Source organism: Carcharodon carcharias, chromosome 4, assembly GCF_017639515.1.
Source record: "Carcharodon carcharias isolate sCarCar2 chromosome 4, sCarCar2.pri, whole genome shotgun sequence".
NCBI classification, from domain to species: Eukaryota; Metazoa; Chordata; class Chondrichthyes; order Lamniformes; family Lamnidae; genus Carcharodon; species Carcharodon carcharias.
In genome coordinates this window covers 201,149,237-201,164,370 of record NC_054470.1, presented here as the reverse complement: position 1 = coordinate 201,164,370, position 15,134 = coordinate 201,149,237, and the positions used below count along the sequence as shown (strand labels likewise).

The 15,134-nt window shown below is 44.4% G+C and overlaps 1 protein-coding gene across 1 annotated transcript in view; it reads left to right on the top strand.

Moving 5' to 3' along the window:
• The window catches only part of LOC121277198 (leukemia inhibitory factor receptor-like), a 206,860-nt gene that overhangs the window by 165,764 nt on the left and 25,962 nt on the right, over window positions 1-15,134 (top strand). The window contains exons 9-13 of the mRNA XM_041186347.1: window positions 1,333-1,462; window positions 2,328-2,494; window positions 7,310-7,455; window positions 13,753-13,918; window positions 15,018-15,085. Of these exons, the coding sequence (XP_041042281.1) occupies window positions 1,333-1,462; window positions 2,328-2,494; window positions 7,310-7,455; window positions 13,753-13,918; window positions 15,018-15,085 (677 nt within the window). The remainder of the gene's footprint in view (window positions 1-1,332; window positions 1,463-2,327; window positions 2,495-7,309; window positions 7,456-13,752; window positions 13,919-15,017; window positions 15,086-15,134) is intronic.

Here is a 15,134-nt window from a genome sequence, read left to right as displayed (position 1 = left end):
CCAACAAGGGAGAATCTAACCATCTTCCCATGACATTTAATAGCATTACCATCGCTGAATCTCTGACTATCAACATCCTGGAGGTTACTATTGACCCAGAAACGGAACTGGACCAGCCACATAAATACTGTGGCTATAAGTGTAGGTCAGAGGCTGGGAATCCTGTGGCAAGTAACTCACCTCCTGACTCCCCACAGCCTGTCCACCATCTACAAGGCACAAGTCAGGAGTGTGATGGAATACTCCCCACTTGTCTAGATGAGTGCAGCTCCCACAACACTCAAGAAGCTTGACACCATCCAGGAGAAAGCAATCTGCTTGATTGGCACCCTTTCCACAAACATTCAACATTCCACTTCTTCCACCACTGATGCAGAGTGGCAGCATTGTACACCATATACAAGATGCACTGCAGCAAATCACCAAGGCTCCTTCCACAGCACCTTCCAAACCTTTGACCCCTGCCATCTGGAAGGACATGGGCAGCAGAAGTATGGGAACGCCACCATCTGCAAATTCCCTCAAGCCACACACCACCCTGTCTTGGATCCATATCGCCTTTCTTAACTGCCGCTGGGCCAAAATCCTGGAACTCTCTTCCTGACAATACAGTAGGTGTACCAACACCAGATGGACTGTAGCAGTTGAAGAAGGTGGCTCACCACAACCTCCTCAAGGGAAGTTGGGGATGGGTAACAAATGCTGGCCTAGCCAGTGACCCTCTATCCCATGAAAGAATAAATAAAAAACAATGCACCACATAGATTACACAAACTCTACAATACCAGTGTACCAGATACAGCCTTGCGCAATATACGCAGTATACAATATGTGATGGCTAAGGTGGCTTTCACCTCGAAAGACGATCAAAGGGAGGTAAGTTTCCTTTTCTGGTTAATGGTGCTGCAAAGTGGAAGCCCAGTACTATCAGAATGAAATTGTTGTATTAGGAACCAAGTGTTGCTTTACCTGCAGGCTTTCTTTCAGTTCTGCTGGTCATATTGTTGCTGGAATCATGGACTGATTTATAGAGCTGCTTATCTCTGCTGCTCCCTTTTGACAGCTTATTAATCAGCTGCCTTCACCCTCCTTTCAGCCTCATTTATAGTCAAATTCCTTTTGTCCTGTTGACTCAATTTCATTTATTTAGTCCAGACTGATACTCTCGGCACTAACCAGCAACTTAAAATACAAATCACTACATTTGGCTTCTACTGTACTTGCATCTTAATTATTGTAACAACTCAGTACATTGTAGCATCATCAGTGAGATGATTATTTTCAAAAGCAGCATGATAATGAACACTTTTGAATTTGTGTCTTCTAATTTAGATCCACCTGATATACCAAAAAATCTCAGCTGTGAAATGCGTGACTTACAAACACTAAACTGTACTTGGGAACCAGGGAGGTTGACTTCATTAGTTTCAAAGCATAAGACTATATATCGTCTCATTGACAGGTAAGTTCCTCCTTCTGTACCTGTATCACTTTTCTCTTGGTAAATTTGTGTTCATCAAGGTTTTAGTTCCTCAGGAGATTAACCACGACAGTACTGGTAGGGCCTTTCTCCATACCTGTCTTATGGCTTTTCCATCCGAGGCTGGTATCAAATCGGTGTTGAAGTAGGGACAGTTCCCATACCCAGTGGGGATCAGACTGAAACTGCCTAAACACATTCCATGAAGTTGATGGACAAATGTTCATCTAGTCCTTTTGGATGTGATTTGAACACTGATCCCACAGGTGAAAAGTCAGCTACTTCAGACCATATTTTGTAAACTGTTTTCCTTTGGTCCATCTGCCTGGATATTTATGTCTTGGGCTGGGAAACTGCTCCCAAATATCAGCATTGGGCAGGAGTGTGCCAAGATGACTAATTCTTCTGGAGTACCTCCAGTGTTGCAGCATATGCAACTTTGCTGGTCAGTTACATTGCTGGAATTCCAGTGCAGTGTGTGAGGAGATGCTTTTCAGCTCAAACTTTATGCTCGCTCAGGTAGACTCAAACAATCCCATAACACCTGTTCATACAAGAGCTGGGGAATTCTCCCAGTGTTGAGGCCATCATTTCTCCTCAACCAGTAACATTCAGAATAGGTTATTCATTTATTTGCTGTACAGAAATTGGCTGCCCTATATCCCCATGAGTTGCCAATGGACTCATTTTGTCCTTTCTATATATGTGAAATTACTTTGGGAAGTTCTAACTTTAGTCCCCACAAGTTGTGCAGTTTGAAAATCTGTAACTGTATATAGAGGGTATTGTAGAATACAGTACCATGCAACAGTGACTACACAGAGTCTCTTATGTTGTCATTCTTTAGGTCATCACAGATCTCTCTTCCATGTGAGGTAGCTTCAAGGACCTATCCCAATTACTGGTGTGGATTTCCTATTTCAAATGGCAGTGGTATACACAATATTTCAATACATGCAAAGAACCCATTGGGGGAAACGCAGTCCCATATCATAGTGGATGTGGCCCGTGTGTGTAAGTATATCGCTTAAAATAGAGAGTGTACTAATCCCTCTGGTCTTCCTTCTGCTTTTATTAAAGGAGGTATATTTTGGAATAGGTGTATTTTCCTCTGGATGTGCCAGTCGCCCTCCCATAGCTCACTGAAGTGCCCATCCCTCATATGTTAAACCAGGCAAAGTTAGCAGGCTGTCCTTCGAGTCTGCACTGACACGTCAGAAACACCTGACTTACCTGCCTAATCCCATTAACCAGCACTTGGCCCATAGCCTTGAATGTTATGACGTGCCAAGTGCTCATCCAGGTACTTTTTAAAGCATGTGAGGCAACCCACCTCCACCACCCTCCCAGGCAGCGCATTCCAGACCGTCACCACCACCCTCTGGGTAAAAAAGTTTTTCCTCACATCCCCCCTGAACCTCCTGCCCCTCACCTTGAACTTATATCCCCTTGTGACTGACCCTTCAACTAAGGGGAACAGCTGCTCCCTATCCACCCTATGCATGCCCCTCATAATCTTGTAGACCTCGATCAGGTCGCCCCTCAGTCTTCTCTGCTCCAACGAAAACAACCCAAGTCTATCCAACCTCTCTTCATAACTTAAATATTTCATCCCAGGCAATATCCTGGTGAATCTCCTCTGCACCCCCTCCAGTGCAATCACATCCTTCCTATAATGTGGCAACCAGAACTGCACACAGCACTCCAGCTGTGGCCTCACCAAGGTTCTATGTAACTCCAACGTGACCTCCCTACTTTTGTAATCTATGCCTCAATTGATAAAGGCGAGTGTCCCATATGCCTTTTTCACCACCCCACTAACATGCCCCTCCACCTTCAGAGATCTATGGACACACATGCCAAGGTCCCTTTGTTCCTCAGAGCTTCCTAGTGTCATGCCATTCATTGAATACTTCCTTGTCAAATTACTCTTTCCAAAGTGTATCACCTCACACTTTTTAGGGTTAAATTCCATCTGCCACTTATCTGCCCATTTGACCATCCTGTCTATATCTTCCTGTAGCCCAAGACACTCAACCTCACTGTTAACCACCCAGCCAATCTTTGTGTCATCCGCAAACTTACTAATCCTACCCCCCACATAGTCATCTATGTCGTTTATATAAATGACAAATAATAGGGGACCCAGCACAGATCCCTGCGGCACGCCACTGGACACTGGCTTCCAGTCACTAAAGCATCCTTCTGTCATCACCCTCTGTCTCCTACAACTAAGCCAATTTTGGATCCACCTTATCAAATTACCCTGTATCCCATGTGCATTTGCCTTCTTTATAAGTCTCCCATGTGGGACCTTGTCAAAGGCTTTGCTGAAATCCATATAAACTACATCAACTCTCTACACACCTGGTCACCTCCTCAAAAAATTCAATCAAATTTGTTAGGCATGACCTCCCTCTGACAAAGCCATGCTGACAACCCCTGACTACCACTTGCCTCTCCAAGTGGAGACAGATAATCTCCTTCAGAATTTTCTCCAATGATGTGAGACTCACTGGCCTGTAGTTCCCTGGCTTATTTCTACAACCCTTCTTAAATAGCAGAACCACATTAGCTGTTCTCCAGTCCTCTTGCACCTCCCCTGTGGCCAGAGAGGAATTAAAAATTTGGGTCAGAGCCCCTGCGACCCCCTCCTTTGCCTCCCTCAGCAGCCTGGGACACATATCATCCGGACTTGGAGATTTGTCCACTTTTAAGCCTGCCAACACCTTGTCACTCCCTATATCAATTTGCTTAAGAACCTCACACTCTCTCTCCCCGAGTTCGATACCTTCATCCTCATTCTGTTGGGTGAAGACGAACATGAAGTATTCATTCAACACTCTAGCGATGTCCTCTGGCTCCACCCATAGATTGCCCCTTGGTCCCTTGTGGGCCCTACTCTTTTCCTGGTTATCCTCTTCCCATTGATATACTTATAGAATATCTTGGGATTTTCCCTACTTTTACCAGCCAGAGCTTTCTCATATCCCCTCTTTGCTCTCCTAATTGCTTTCTTAAGCTCCACCCTGCATTTTCTGTACTCCACTAATGCCTCCGCTGATCTGCTTCCCTTGTACCTGCTAAAAGCCTTTCTTTTCCTTCTCATCGTAACCTGAATATCTCTGGGCATCCATGGTTCTCTGGGCTTGTTACTCCTTCCTATCACCCTAGAGGGAACATGTTGAGCTTGTACCCTCCCCATTTCCTTTTTGAACACCCCCCACTGTACCTCTGTAGATTTCTCCACAAGTAACTGTTCCCAGTCTACCTTGGCCAGACCCTGCCTTATTTTACTAAAACCCACTCTCCCCCAATCCAAAACATTTTTTTGCAGCTTGTCTATTTCTTTGTCCATAACAAGCTTAAATTGTACCATGTTGTAGTCGCTATCACTAAAATGCTCCCCCACCACCACCTCAGCCATCTGTCTGGCTTCATTCCCCAGAATTAGGTCCAGCAATGCACAGTCCCTTGTTGGACCCTCTACACGTTGACCTAAAAAGTTCTCATTTCAAGAAATCCATTCCATCCAAACTCTTAATACTATGTCTATCCCAATTAATATTAGGAAGGTTGATATCACCTAATATAATTACCCAATTGTTATTGTTTTTACACACCTCCACAAATTGTGCACATATTTGCTCCTCAAATTCCCGCTGACTATCTGGGGGTCTATAATAAACACCTAATAATATGGCTGCCCCTTTTTTATTCCTAAACTCTACCCACAAAGCTTCATTTGATGCCCCCTCCAAGATATCATCTCTTCTTACTGCAGTAACTGACTCCTTAACTAATAATGCAATGCCTCCTCCTCTTTTACCCCCTCCCCTGTCTCGCCTGAAGATTCTATATCCTGGAATGTTGCGCTGCCAATCCTGCTCCTCCCTCAACCACGGCTCAGTGATGGCTATTATATCACCATTCCACATGTTAATCCTCACCCTTTACTCATCCGTTTTACCTGTAATACTCTTGGCATCCAGCCTTGCCTTACTCCCTTGAAGCTTAGTGCAGCTGTACTCCCTCTGACTTAATTGTTTTACTGTATTATGATGTGCCCCTATTCTGGTAACATTCTGTGACCCCTCCCGCTGCCGAATTAGTTTAAACTCCGCCAAACAGCACTAGCAAACCCGCCCGCAAGGACGTTAGCCCCACTCTGGTTCAGATGTAGACCGTTCCGTTTGTACAGGTCCCACTTTCCCCAGAAATGGTCCCAGTGGTCCAGAAATCTAAAACCCTCCCTCCTGCACCAACTCTTAAGCCACATGTGCCCCTATTCTGGTAACATTCTGTGACCCCTCCCGCTGCCGAATTAGTTTAAACTCCTCCAAACAGCACTAGCAAACCCGCCCGCAGGGCGGTTCATCTGTGCTATTCTCCTATTTCTGAGCTCGCTAGCACGTGGCACTGGGAGTAATCCAGAGATTCCAACATGAGAGGTCTTGCTTTTTAGTCTACTGCCTAACTCCCTGAATTCTTGATGCAAGACCTCATCCCTCTTTCTACCTATGTAATTGGTACCAACATGTACCATGACCTCTGCCTTATCACTCTCTCCCTTCAGGATGCCCTTTAGCCGTTCAGTGACATCCCGGACCCTGGCACCATGGAGGCATCATACCATCCTGGAGTCACGTTGACGGCCACAGTAGCACCTATCTGTTCCCCGATTCAAGAATCCCCTATTACTATTGCTCTTCCTCCCTTCCTCCACTCCTGCACAGACATGCTGCTTGTGGTGCCAGAAGCTTGACTCTGTCCGCACTCCCTGGAGGAACCAGCGCCGTCATCAGCCTCCAAAATGCTATACCGATTTGCAAGCGGGACCCCAGGGGACTCCTGAACTACCTGCCTGTTTCTCTTGGACTGTCTGGTGGTCACCCATTCCTTTCCTTCCTCAAGTCCCTTCATCTTCGGTGTGACCACCTCTCTAAATGTGCTATCCACGATGCTCTCAGACTCGCGGATGCTGCACAGTGTCCCAGCTGCCGTTCCAGCTCTGAAACCCGAGCTTCCAGGAGCTGCGGCTGGACACACTTCCTGCACACATGCTGGTCCCGGGCACTGGAAAGGTCCCTGGCTTCCCACATGGAGCCACAAGGAGCACCTCACGGCTTTGAGTGCTCTTGCCATGACTTATCCCTTTAAATTAAACCTTTTAAATCAATTACTCTAGGGCCCTTCTTTCCTGATCCTCGATACTGTAGAATATACAAACTCTAAACCACAAAAAGACCTTGAACTATAAGCAATTAAAGTTGTACATACCTTACCCACTACTTACCAGTGATTCCTTTCCCTTGTAGCCTCTACTGCTGCAGCAGGGCAAGACCCACGCTCTGAACAGTTAAGTTGGATAGCAAGGAAAAAATGCAAGAAAAAATGTCCCCTATGCACCGAATTCCCACTTTGCACCAAATTGCCAATACCCACTCTGGCTGTGTCCCACTCAGGATGTTCTCTCTCCCCTGTTTGTGTGCAAGCAAACAAGTTCATAAAAGTGCAGCCGAGCATATGGAGGGTGTGTCTCTTTAATGTTTATTCTTTTTGAGGGCGTAAATAATAGAATGTCTAAGTATATACAACATTATGACTCAAAGAATGTATGTAGCCCAACAGCTTGATCTCATGAAATCATCCTTAGTGGGCTTTCCATTAAACTCCAGTGGTTCTCAAAGCTTCTTTAATTGAAATTGGTCAGTCCTTTTGCAGCTTTCTATTTGCCCTGAACAGTGCCATTAGCTTTTCTGTTTTGCCATGAGGTTTGACAACAAAGTCTGTAGGGGTTAAGCTGATGATTTTTAATCTTCCTTCCAGTTCACCCTTTTGCTCCTCACCAGCTGAGGCAAGAAACCAAAACATCAAACACTGTCACCATGTCCTGGTTAGATCAAGTAAACTACAGGAGCGTTGGGCTGCTTTGTGAGGTGGTGATCAGAGATGATTCGGGGAGAAGCATATCAGTAAGTAAATACACCTTGGCCATTAAATTTGTTTTAAACCCCTTCTTTTAATATTTGCTGAAGTCACTAACTCTTCTGGAACTGACTTGCTGACCTTTGCCAAGTGACCGTTTCCTCTGTGCGAGTGTAAACAGTGCTGCCTTGATTTAAATCAATCAGGACTGAGATGAGGAGAAATTACTTCACTCGAAGGGTTGTAAATCTTTGGAATTCTCTACCCCAGAGGGTTGTGGATGCTCTATCGTTGAATACATGTAAGGCAGGGACAGACAGATTTTGGTCTCTCAGGGAATTAAGGGATAGGGGTGGGAAAACGGAGTTGATTCTCAGGATCGCTCATGATTATATTGAATGGTGCAGCAGACTCGACAGGCCATTTGGTCTACTCCTGTTCCTATTTCTTATGTTCTTGTGTAGTGGCTAAATGGTGATGTGACGCAAACCTATTTTACTCAGTTAAGTGGAGGTGATTAAATAATGCAGAACGGTATTTCCATTATTAAGAGGGTGTTGAGAATGTCTTTGAAAATAAGGAGCCAGATTGGGAGATGTTTCAGGATGGTAGCATTGAAGTGGCTAAATAAGGTGTTATGATCCTGAACCAGACCCCCAAGGTTTTGGTAAGATCTGGTTAGGGATCAATAACTTCCAGCTTAAAGTCGATGATGTGTGCGATCCGAGACACTTGATAAGAGAATAAAGCCACAAGATTTCACTGGTTTTGAAAAAAAACAAAAATAAACCTTACTATATAAAGTCAGAAAGAAAAACAATTTACAATTTCTATCTTCTAGGATTACAGAGGAGGATTACGGAGGAAATACAGTTTAGAAATAGGCCATTTGGCCAGCTTGTCTTTAAGTACATCGTTATTATTCACTTGAACCACTCCCTGTGGCAGCGCGTTCCACATTCTCACCACTCTTTGGGTAAAGAAGTTTCTTCTGAATTCCCAATGGGATTTCTTGGTGACTATCTTATATTGATGGTCTCTAGTTATGCTCTTCCCCACAACAGGAAACATTCTCTCTGTAACCATTCTATCAAAATCTTTCAGAATTTTAAGGACCTCTTTTCAGTCACCCCTCAGCTTCCTTTTTTCGAGAAAGAAGGGACCCAATCTGTCAATCCTTTCCTGATACGTATACCCACGCATTTCTGGTAGCGTTCTTGTAAATCTTCTCTGCACCCTTTCCAGTGCCTCTATGTCCTTTTTATGATATTGCAACCAGAATTGCGCTCATTACTCTAAGCGTGGTCTAACCAAGGTTCCATAGAGGTTTAGTATAACTTGCCGACTTTTCAGTTATATCTCTCTAGAAATAGAATGTTAGACTCATTTATATTTACCTGCATGCCATAACAGCAAAGGTTACACTGGGACAAAGGTTCAGGCATTTTCCACTCCTGGCAAAACAGAACAGTACAGGAGCACATTGACAGTTTAATAGAGCCTCATCAGCTTGCAGGCTCCTATTAAATTTGCTATGAGGATTTAAGTTTAAACCAGGTTTGTTCAATTCACACATTGAAGGTGAGAGAGATGCTATGGGCCACACACTAAGTCCAGTATGCACTTTACATTCAGGGTTAACTTGAGGTACATGTGAATTAACAGGCTAAGATCATAAGACATAGGAGCAGAAATTAGGCCATTCGGCCCATCGAGTCTGCTCCGCCATTCAATCATGGCTGATAAGTTTCTCAACCCCATTCTCCCGCTTTCTCCCCGTAACCTTTGATCCCCTTACCAATCAAGAACCTATCTATCTCTGTTTTAAATACACTCAATGACCTGGCCTCCACAGCCTTTTGTGGCAATGAATTCCATAGATTCACCACTCTCTGGCTAAAGAAGTTTTTCCTCATCTCTGTTCTAAAAGGTTTTCCCTTACTCTGAGGCTGTGCTCTCGGGTCCTAGTCTCTCCTACTAATGGAAACATCTTCCCCACTTCCACTCTATCCAGGCCTTTCAGTATTCTGAAAGTTTCAATCAGATCCCCCCTCATCCTTCTAAACTCCATCAAGTATAGACCCAGAAACCTCAAACGTTCCTCATATGTTAAGCCTTTTATTCCTGGGATCATTCTCATGAACCTCCTTTGGACCCTCTCCAGGGCCAGCACATCCTTCCTGAGATACGGGGCCCAAAATTGCTCACAATATTCTAAATGTGGTCAGACCAGAGCATAATAAAGCCTCAGCAGCACATCCCTGCTTTTATATTCTAGTCCTCTCGAAATAAATGCCAACATTGCATTTGCCTTCCTAACTACTGCGTCAACCTGCAAGTTAACCTTAAGAGAATCCTGGACTAGGACTCCCAAGTCCCTTTGCACTCCAGATTTCTGAATTCTCTCCCTATTTAGAAAATAGCCTATGCCTCTATTCTTCCTACCAAAGTGCATGACCTCACGTTGTATTCCATCTGCCACTTCTTTGCCCATTCTCCTAACCTGTCCAAATCCTTCTGCAGCCTCCCCACCTTCTCAATAATACTGTCCCTCAACCTATCTTTGTGTCATCTGCAAACTTAGCCAGGATCCTCTCAGTTCCTTCATCTAGATCACTAATGTGATGACACAATTGTGTGGTGTTTTCAATAACAAACTGTGATTGAAAACACCACACTGCAAAATAAATGGCAATGATTATATTGAATGGTGCAGCGTGCTCAACAGGCCATTTGGCCTATTAAATTTGCTATGAGGATTTAAATTTAAACCAGGTTTGTAGGCCCATCCCACTTACTCCCTTTCCCCCCCAACCCCCCACTCAGACTCACACCAGCCCCCTCCCCAGCACCCCCATCTCACTGACTGTCCCCTCTTCTCCCCACTCATACCAACCCCCTCCCCAGCACCCCCCATCTCACTGACTTTCCCCCCCCTACACACTAACTGAGACAGATTCCACAGATTTCTCAACAACCCACCCAGATGTCATTAAATACTGTGAGTTAATCAATCTTGTTGAAACTCTTGTCCCTCTTTTGAGGGATTCCAGTCTTCACCTTTGAAGATCTCACTTTGGAACTCTCTCCAAAAGGTGCTTCAACTTGGGTTGCCTCGACGACTGCCCATCTCACAGGGTTTCAACCTCGTCTCCTAAGACTCTGTTCCCCTCAGTCCCCGAGTCTGCACTCCAACACCAACTTACAAGCATAACTTCAGCTCATCGGCTGTGCCAAGCAGAATGCTACTACTCTAGAGGGTAACCTTCACCCCAACAGTGTCACCGACTTTCTGCTGCCGTCTTAAGATCTTCAGGGCTTCTCCCGAGCCCCCATTACTGCCAACCACTGCCTTTCTTCTGCTGGGTGCCTTTTTTTCTGTTTTTCTCTCTTTCTTCCTAACTGGAACCCCCTCCTTTCCCCCTGGCCGGGATTCCTCTTTCGGGACTGCACCGTCTCCTGTCCAGGACTCTTCTCTGTTATGGCGCTCTGGGTTTTTGCGCCATTTTCTTTTGCGGAGACACATTAGCGCACGAAGAACTACAAAACGCTGGATTGCGCATGCATAGTCCGTTCCTTTTCTGCGTATGCACAAAAGCCCCCAAGGCAGTTTCCAGTCTCCTGACGATGAGGCAAGTCTGGATCTCATAACAAAATGGATACCAGTGATGGAACAGACGTCAAAATTATGTGGCATTTATGCTATATTTATTGGTCTGTAGACCAATCAGGTTAACATCAGTGATAAGAAAGATAATGCAATCCTTTGTCAAAACACGGAATAGATAAACATCTAGAAACTTAAAATATACCACATAGTATTCTTGTGCTGTATATATTTTGGGCTGTTTTGTGCTGTAATTACATTCAGCCCATCTGGTGTTTAGCCTCCTCAGGTGCACTATCCTCCTCCCACCCTTCTTCATCTAAACCCCAACAATGTTTGCAACCTTAATGTCACATTTGACCCTGAGGTGAGCTTCCGACCTACTAATATTCATGCCATCATTAAGACTGCCTATTTTTGCCTCCGTAGCATCACCTGATTTTGTCCCATTTCAGCCCGTCTACCACTGAAACCCTCATTCATTCCTTCTTTAACTGTAGACTTGACTATTCAAACACACTCCTGACTGCTCTCTCACATTCCATCCTCTGTAGACTTGAAGTCATCCAAAACTCTGCTGCCTGTGGCTTAACTTGCACCAAGTCTTATCTCCCTATCATCCCTGTGCTCACTGACCTACGTTGTCCCTCAGTCAAGTTCTTTCCTTGCTTTCAAATCCCTCCATGGCCTCATCCTGCCCTATCTCTGTAATCCCCTAAGCCCCACAACCCTCTTGAGATATCTGTCCTCCTCTAAGTTTGGCTTCTTGTGCATCCCTGATTTTAATTGCCCAACATTTGGTGGTCACATCTTTAGTTATCTTGGCCCCAAGCTCTGAACTTCCCTCCTTATACCTCTGCCTCTCTTACTTGCTTTCCTCCTTTAAGACACTCCTTAAAATCTAACTCTTTGACCAAGCTTTTGGTCATCTGGCCTGATATCTCCTTGTGTCTCGGTGTCATACTTTGTTTTCTAATGCTCCTGTTAAGCACCTTGGGATGTTTCATTACGTTAAAGGCGCTATATGAGTATAAGTTGTTGTTTACTTAGCTTCCCCTTCAATGCAGCTTTGCTTTTCATCTCAGCTACGCCTTGTGGTAGTGAGTTGCACATTCTAACCCCTCTGGAGAAAGAAATTTCTCCTGAATTCCTGATTGATGACCTTATTTTTGATCTTGCCTATCATTGGAAACATCTTCTCCATGTTTACCCTATTGAATACTTTCATAATCTTAAAGATCTCTATCAGGTTACCCTGCAGTCTTTTCTCCAGAGAAAAGAGCCCTTGGCTGTTCTCCAGAGAAAAGAGCCCTAGGCTGTTCACTCTTTCTTGATAAGTATAATGCATCAGTGGGAGAGATGGTGGCGTAGTGCTGATGTCACTGGACGAGTAGTCCAGAGGTCCAGGCTAATGCTCTGGGGACTGATTCATATCCCACCACGGCAGCTGGAGGAACTTGAATTCAATTAGTAAATCCGGAACTGAAAGCTAGTCTCAGTTACAGTGACCATGAAACTTTTAACGATTGTCATAAAAACCAGTTTAGTTCACTGATGTCTTTAAGGAAAGGAAACCTGTCTTCCTTACCTGGTCTGGCTGACAGCAATGTGGTTAACTCTTAAATGCCCTCTGAAAAGGCCTAGCAAGCCATTCAGTGCAAGGGCAATTGGAGATCAGCAACAAATGCTGGCCTTGCCAGTAACACCCACATCCTATGAAAGAATAAAGGAAAAAATAGTAAACAGTAAATCATTTTTGTTGTTTTTCCAGTGACTCTAAGCACTCATTATAATACGGAGACCAGAACTGTTCACAGGGCTTCCAAGTGTCGTCTAACCAAGATTTTTTTTAATATTTATTCATGGGATGTGGATGTCCATGGCTAGGCCAACATTTATTGCCCAGCCCTAATTGCTCTTGAGAACATAATGGTGAGCTGCCGCCTTGAACCGAACCGCTGCAGCCCATGTGGTATAGGTGATCCTACAGTGCCGTTCGGAAGGGAGTTCCAGGATTTTGACCCAGTGACAGTGAAGGAACAGTGAGTGGCTTGAAGGGGAACTCCCAGGTGGTGGTATTCCCATGTGTCTTCTGCCCTTGTCCTTGTAGATGTAGCAGTCACGGATTTGGAAGGTGCTGCCTAAGGATGCTTGGTGAGTTCTTCCTACCAGTCTATAAAGGAATATTAGAACATCAGACAGTACATTATAATAGAACAAGTGATCATGGTAAGTGATCATGATGGAGCGTGATGAGGTCATGGAATCATTTGAAAATAGTACAATTTTGAAGTCAGCCTACAGGGGCAGGCAGCTAGTGCAAAATCTGGAGAGGACAGAGGTGATGGAAATGAGAAAATTTGTAAAGGGAAATGCACAAGCTATGGTATTTCCAATGAGGTAAGACCGGTGGAATGTTGAGGTGGATGCCAGATTAAGCAAAAGGTGGTCTTGAGGTGATGGAGGCATGGACAAGGGTTTTGGTCATATCGAGGAGGGATATGATGAAGATGGGCAAGATATAGGGAGGAAGCTGAGCTTGGTTCTTGCTGTGTGCCAACATTTCAGTTCTCCTGACCTAAGGCTATGGAGTTCAGGCCAAAGACTTGCAAGAGCTGTTGGCAATCTTTTCCAGAAGTGTGCCCCTTATTACACACAATGGCAGAGCAGACTTTTTTCCTTGGAGCTATTGCTGAATAATTGACATCTTCTAGTTTAATCTATTTTTGTATTACAGCATAACTACTCTGTGACTGGAGGACCAAAGGATGCACGGCACACAGTAATATTGAACAATTTAAGACCCTATACAGGATATTCCATTAGGGCTCGTTATTCTTCACAGCATTTCTGGAAGTGGAGTAAATGGAGCAATTTTCTAAATTTCACAACTGAGCAAGCTGGTGAGTAACCAAGAGGATAATCTAGTATAAAAACTGAGACATGTAAAACCTGTTGAACTCATCACACTCACAGATGTGAATGCTATGGATAGGACACTTTGTTTCAGGTAACCAGTCTCAGAAACAAACTCTAAAAGGTCAGGCGTAACATGGGTTATACGCAGAGTGAAGTTCCCATCAAACTGTCCATCAAACACTCTTGGGCAGGTACAGCACAGGGCCAAATATAGAGTAAAGCTCCCTCTACACTGTCATCATCAAACAGTCCCAGGACAGGTACAGCATGGGGTTAGATATAGAGTAAAGCTCCCTCTACACTGTCCCCATCAAACACTCCCAGGGCAGGTACAGCACGGGGTTAGATATAGAGTAAAGCTCCCTGTACACTGTCCCCATCAAAAACTCCCAGGAGAGGTACAGCACAGGGTTAGATACAGAGTAAAGCTCCCTCTACACTGTCCCCATCAAACATTCCCAGGACAAGTACAGCACGGGGTTAGATATTGAGTAAAGCTCCCTGTACACTGTCCCTATCAAACACTCCCAGGACAGGTACAGCACGGGGTTAGATACAGAGTAAAGCTCCCTCTACACTGTCCCCATCAAACACTCTCTGGGGTGGAGAAAAAGAAGAAAAACTAATCCAGAATATGAGATTATGAACATCCTGCCATGTGGTAAGGGGCAGTGACATATCCACAGTTGAAATTACTGTTATAAATCACAAGGGAAATGCTTGAGAGGCGAATGTCACCTCAGGGATGAAATGTGTGACACAGTAAGCAGGAATGTCATGGTTTTGTACCCACATTGCACTTACTGCTTTCTGTTTTGTCTGTGTTTTGCTGGTGTGGTACTGTCGCAGTTTGAAGTTTGTGTCCTCAGCCAGTGTATAATGAATTTATGCCAAAAACCAATCTAGTTGAAATTAAGCAGCAAATTGAAAAGTATACCCTTGCTTCTTTATGTATAATAGATATGGATAAAGCACTGTTGACAGTGTAACAAGGCAATTCCATATTGGGAAGTTGGTAAACTATAATGTGAAACCTTTTATCCTCCTATGTCTGTTTTTCCTCACAAATGCCTGTAATTACAGCTCCATCAGCCAGCCTGAATGTCTGGAGAAGGATTACGCCAGACAGAATTGTGACTCTTTACTGGAAGGTAAGGACCAGACATGGTATTTTTAAGATACAAGGTGAAAGTCCTGGCA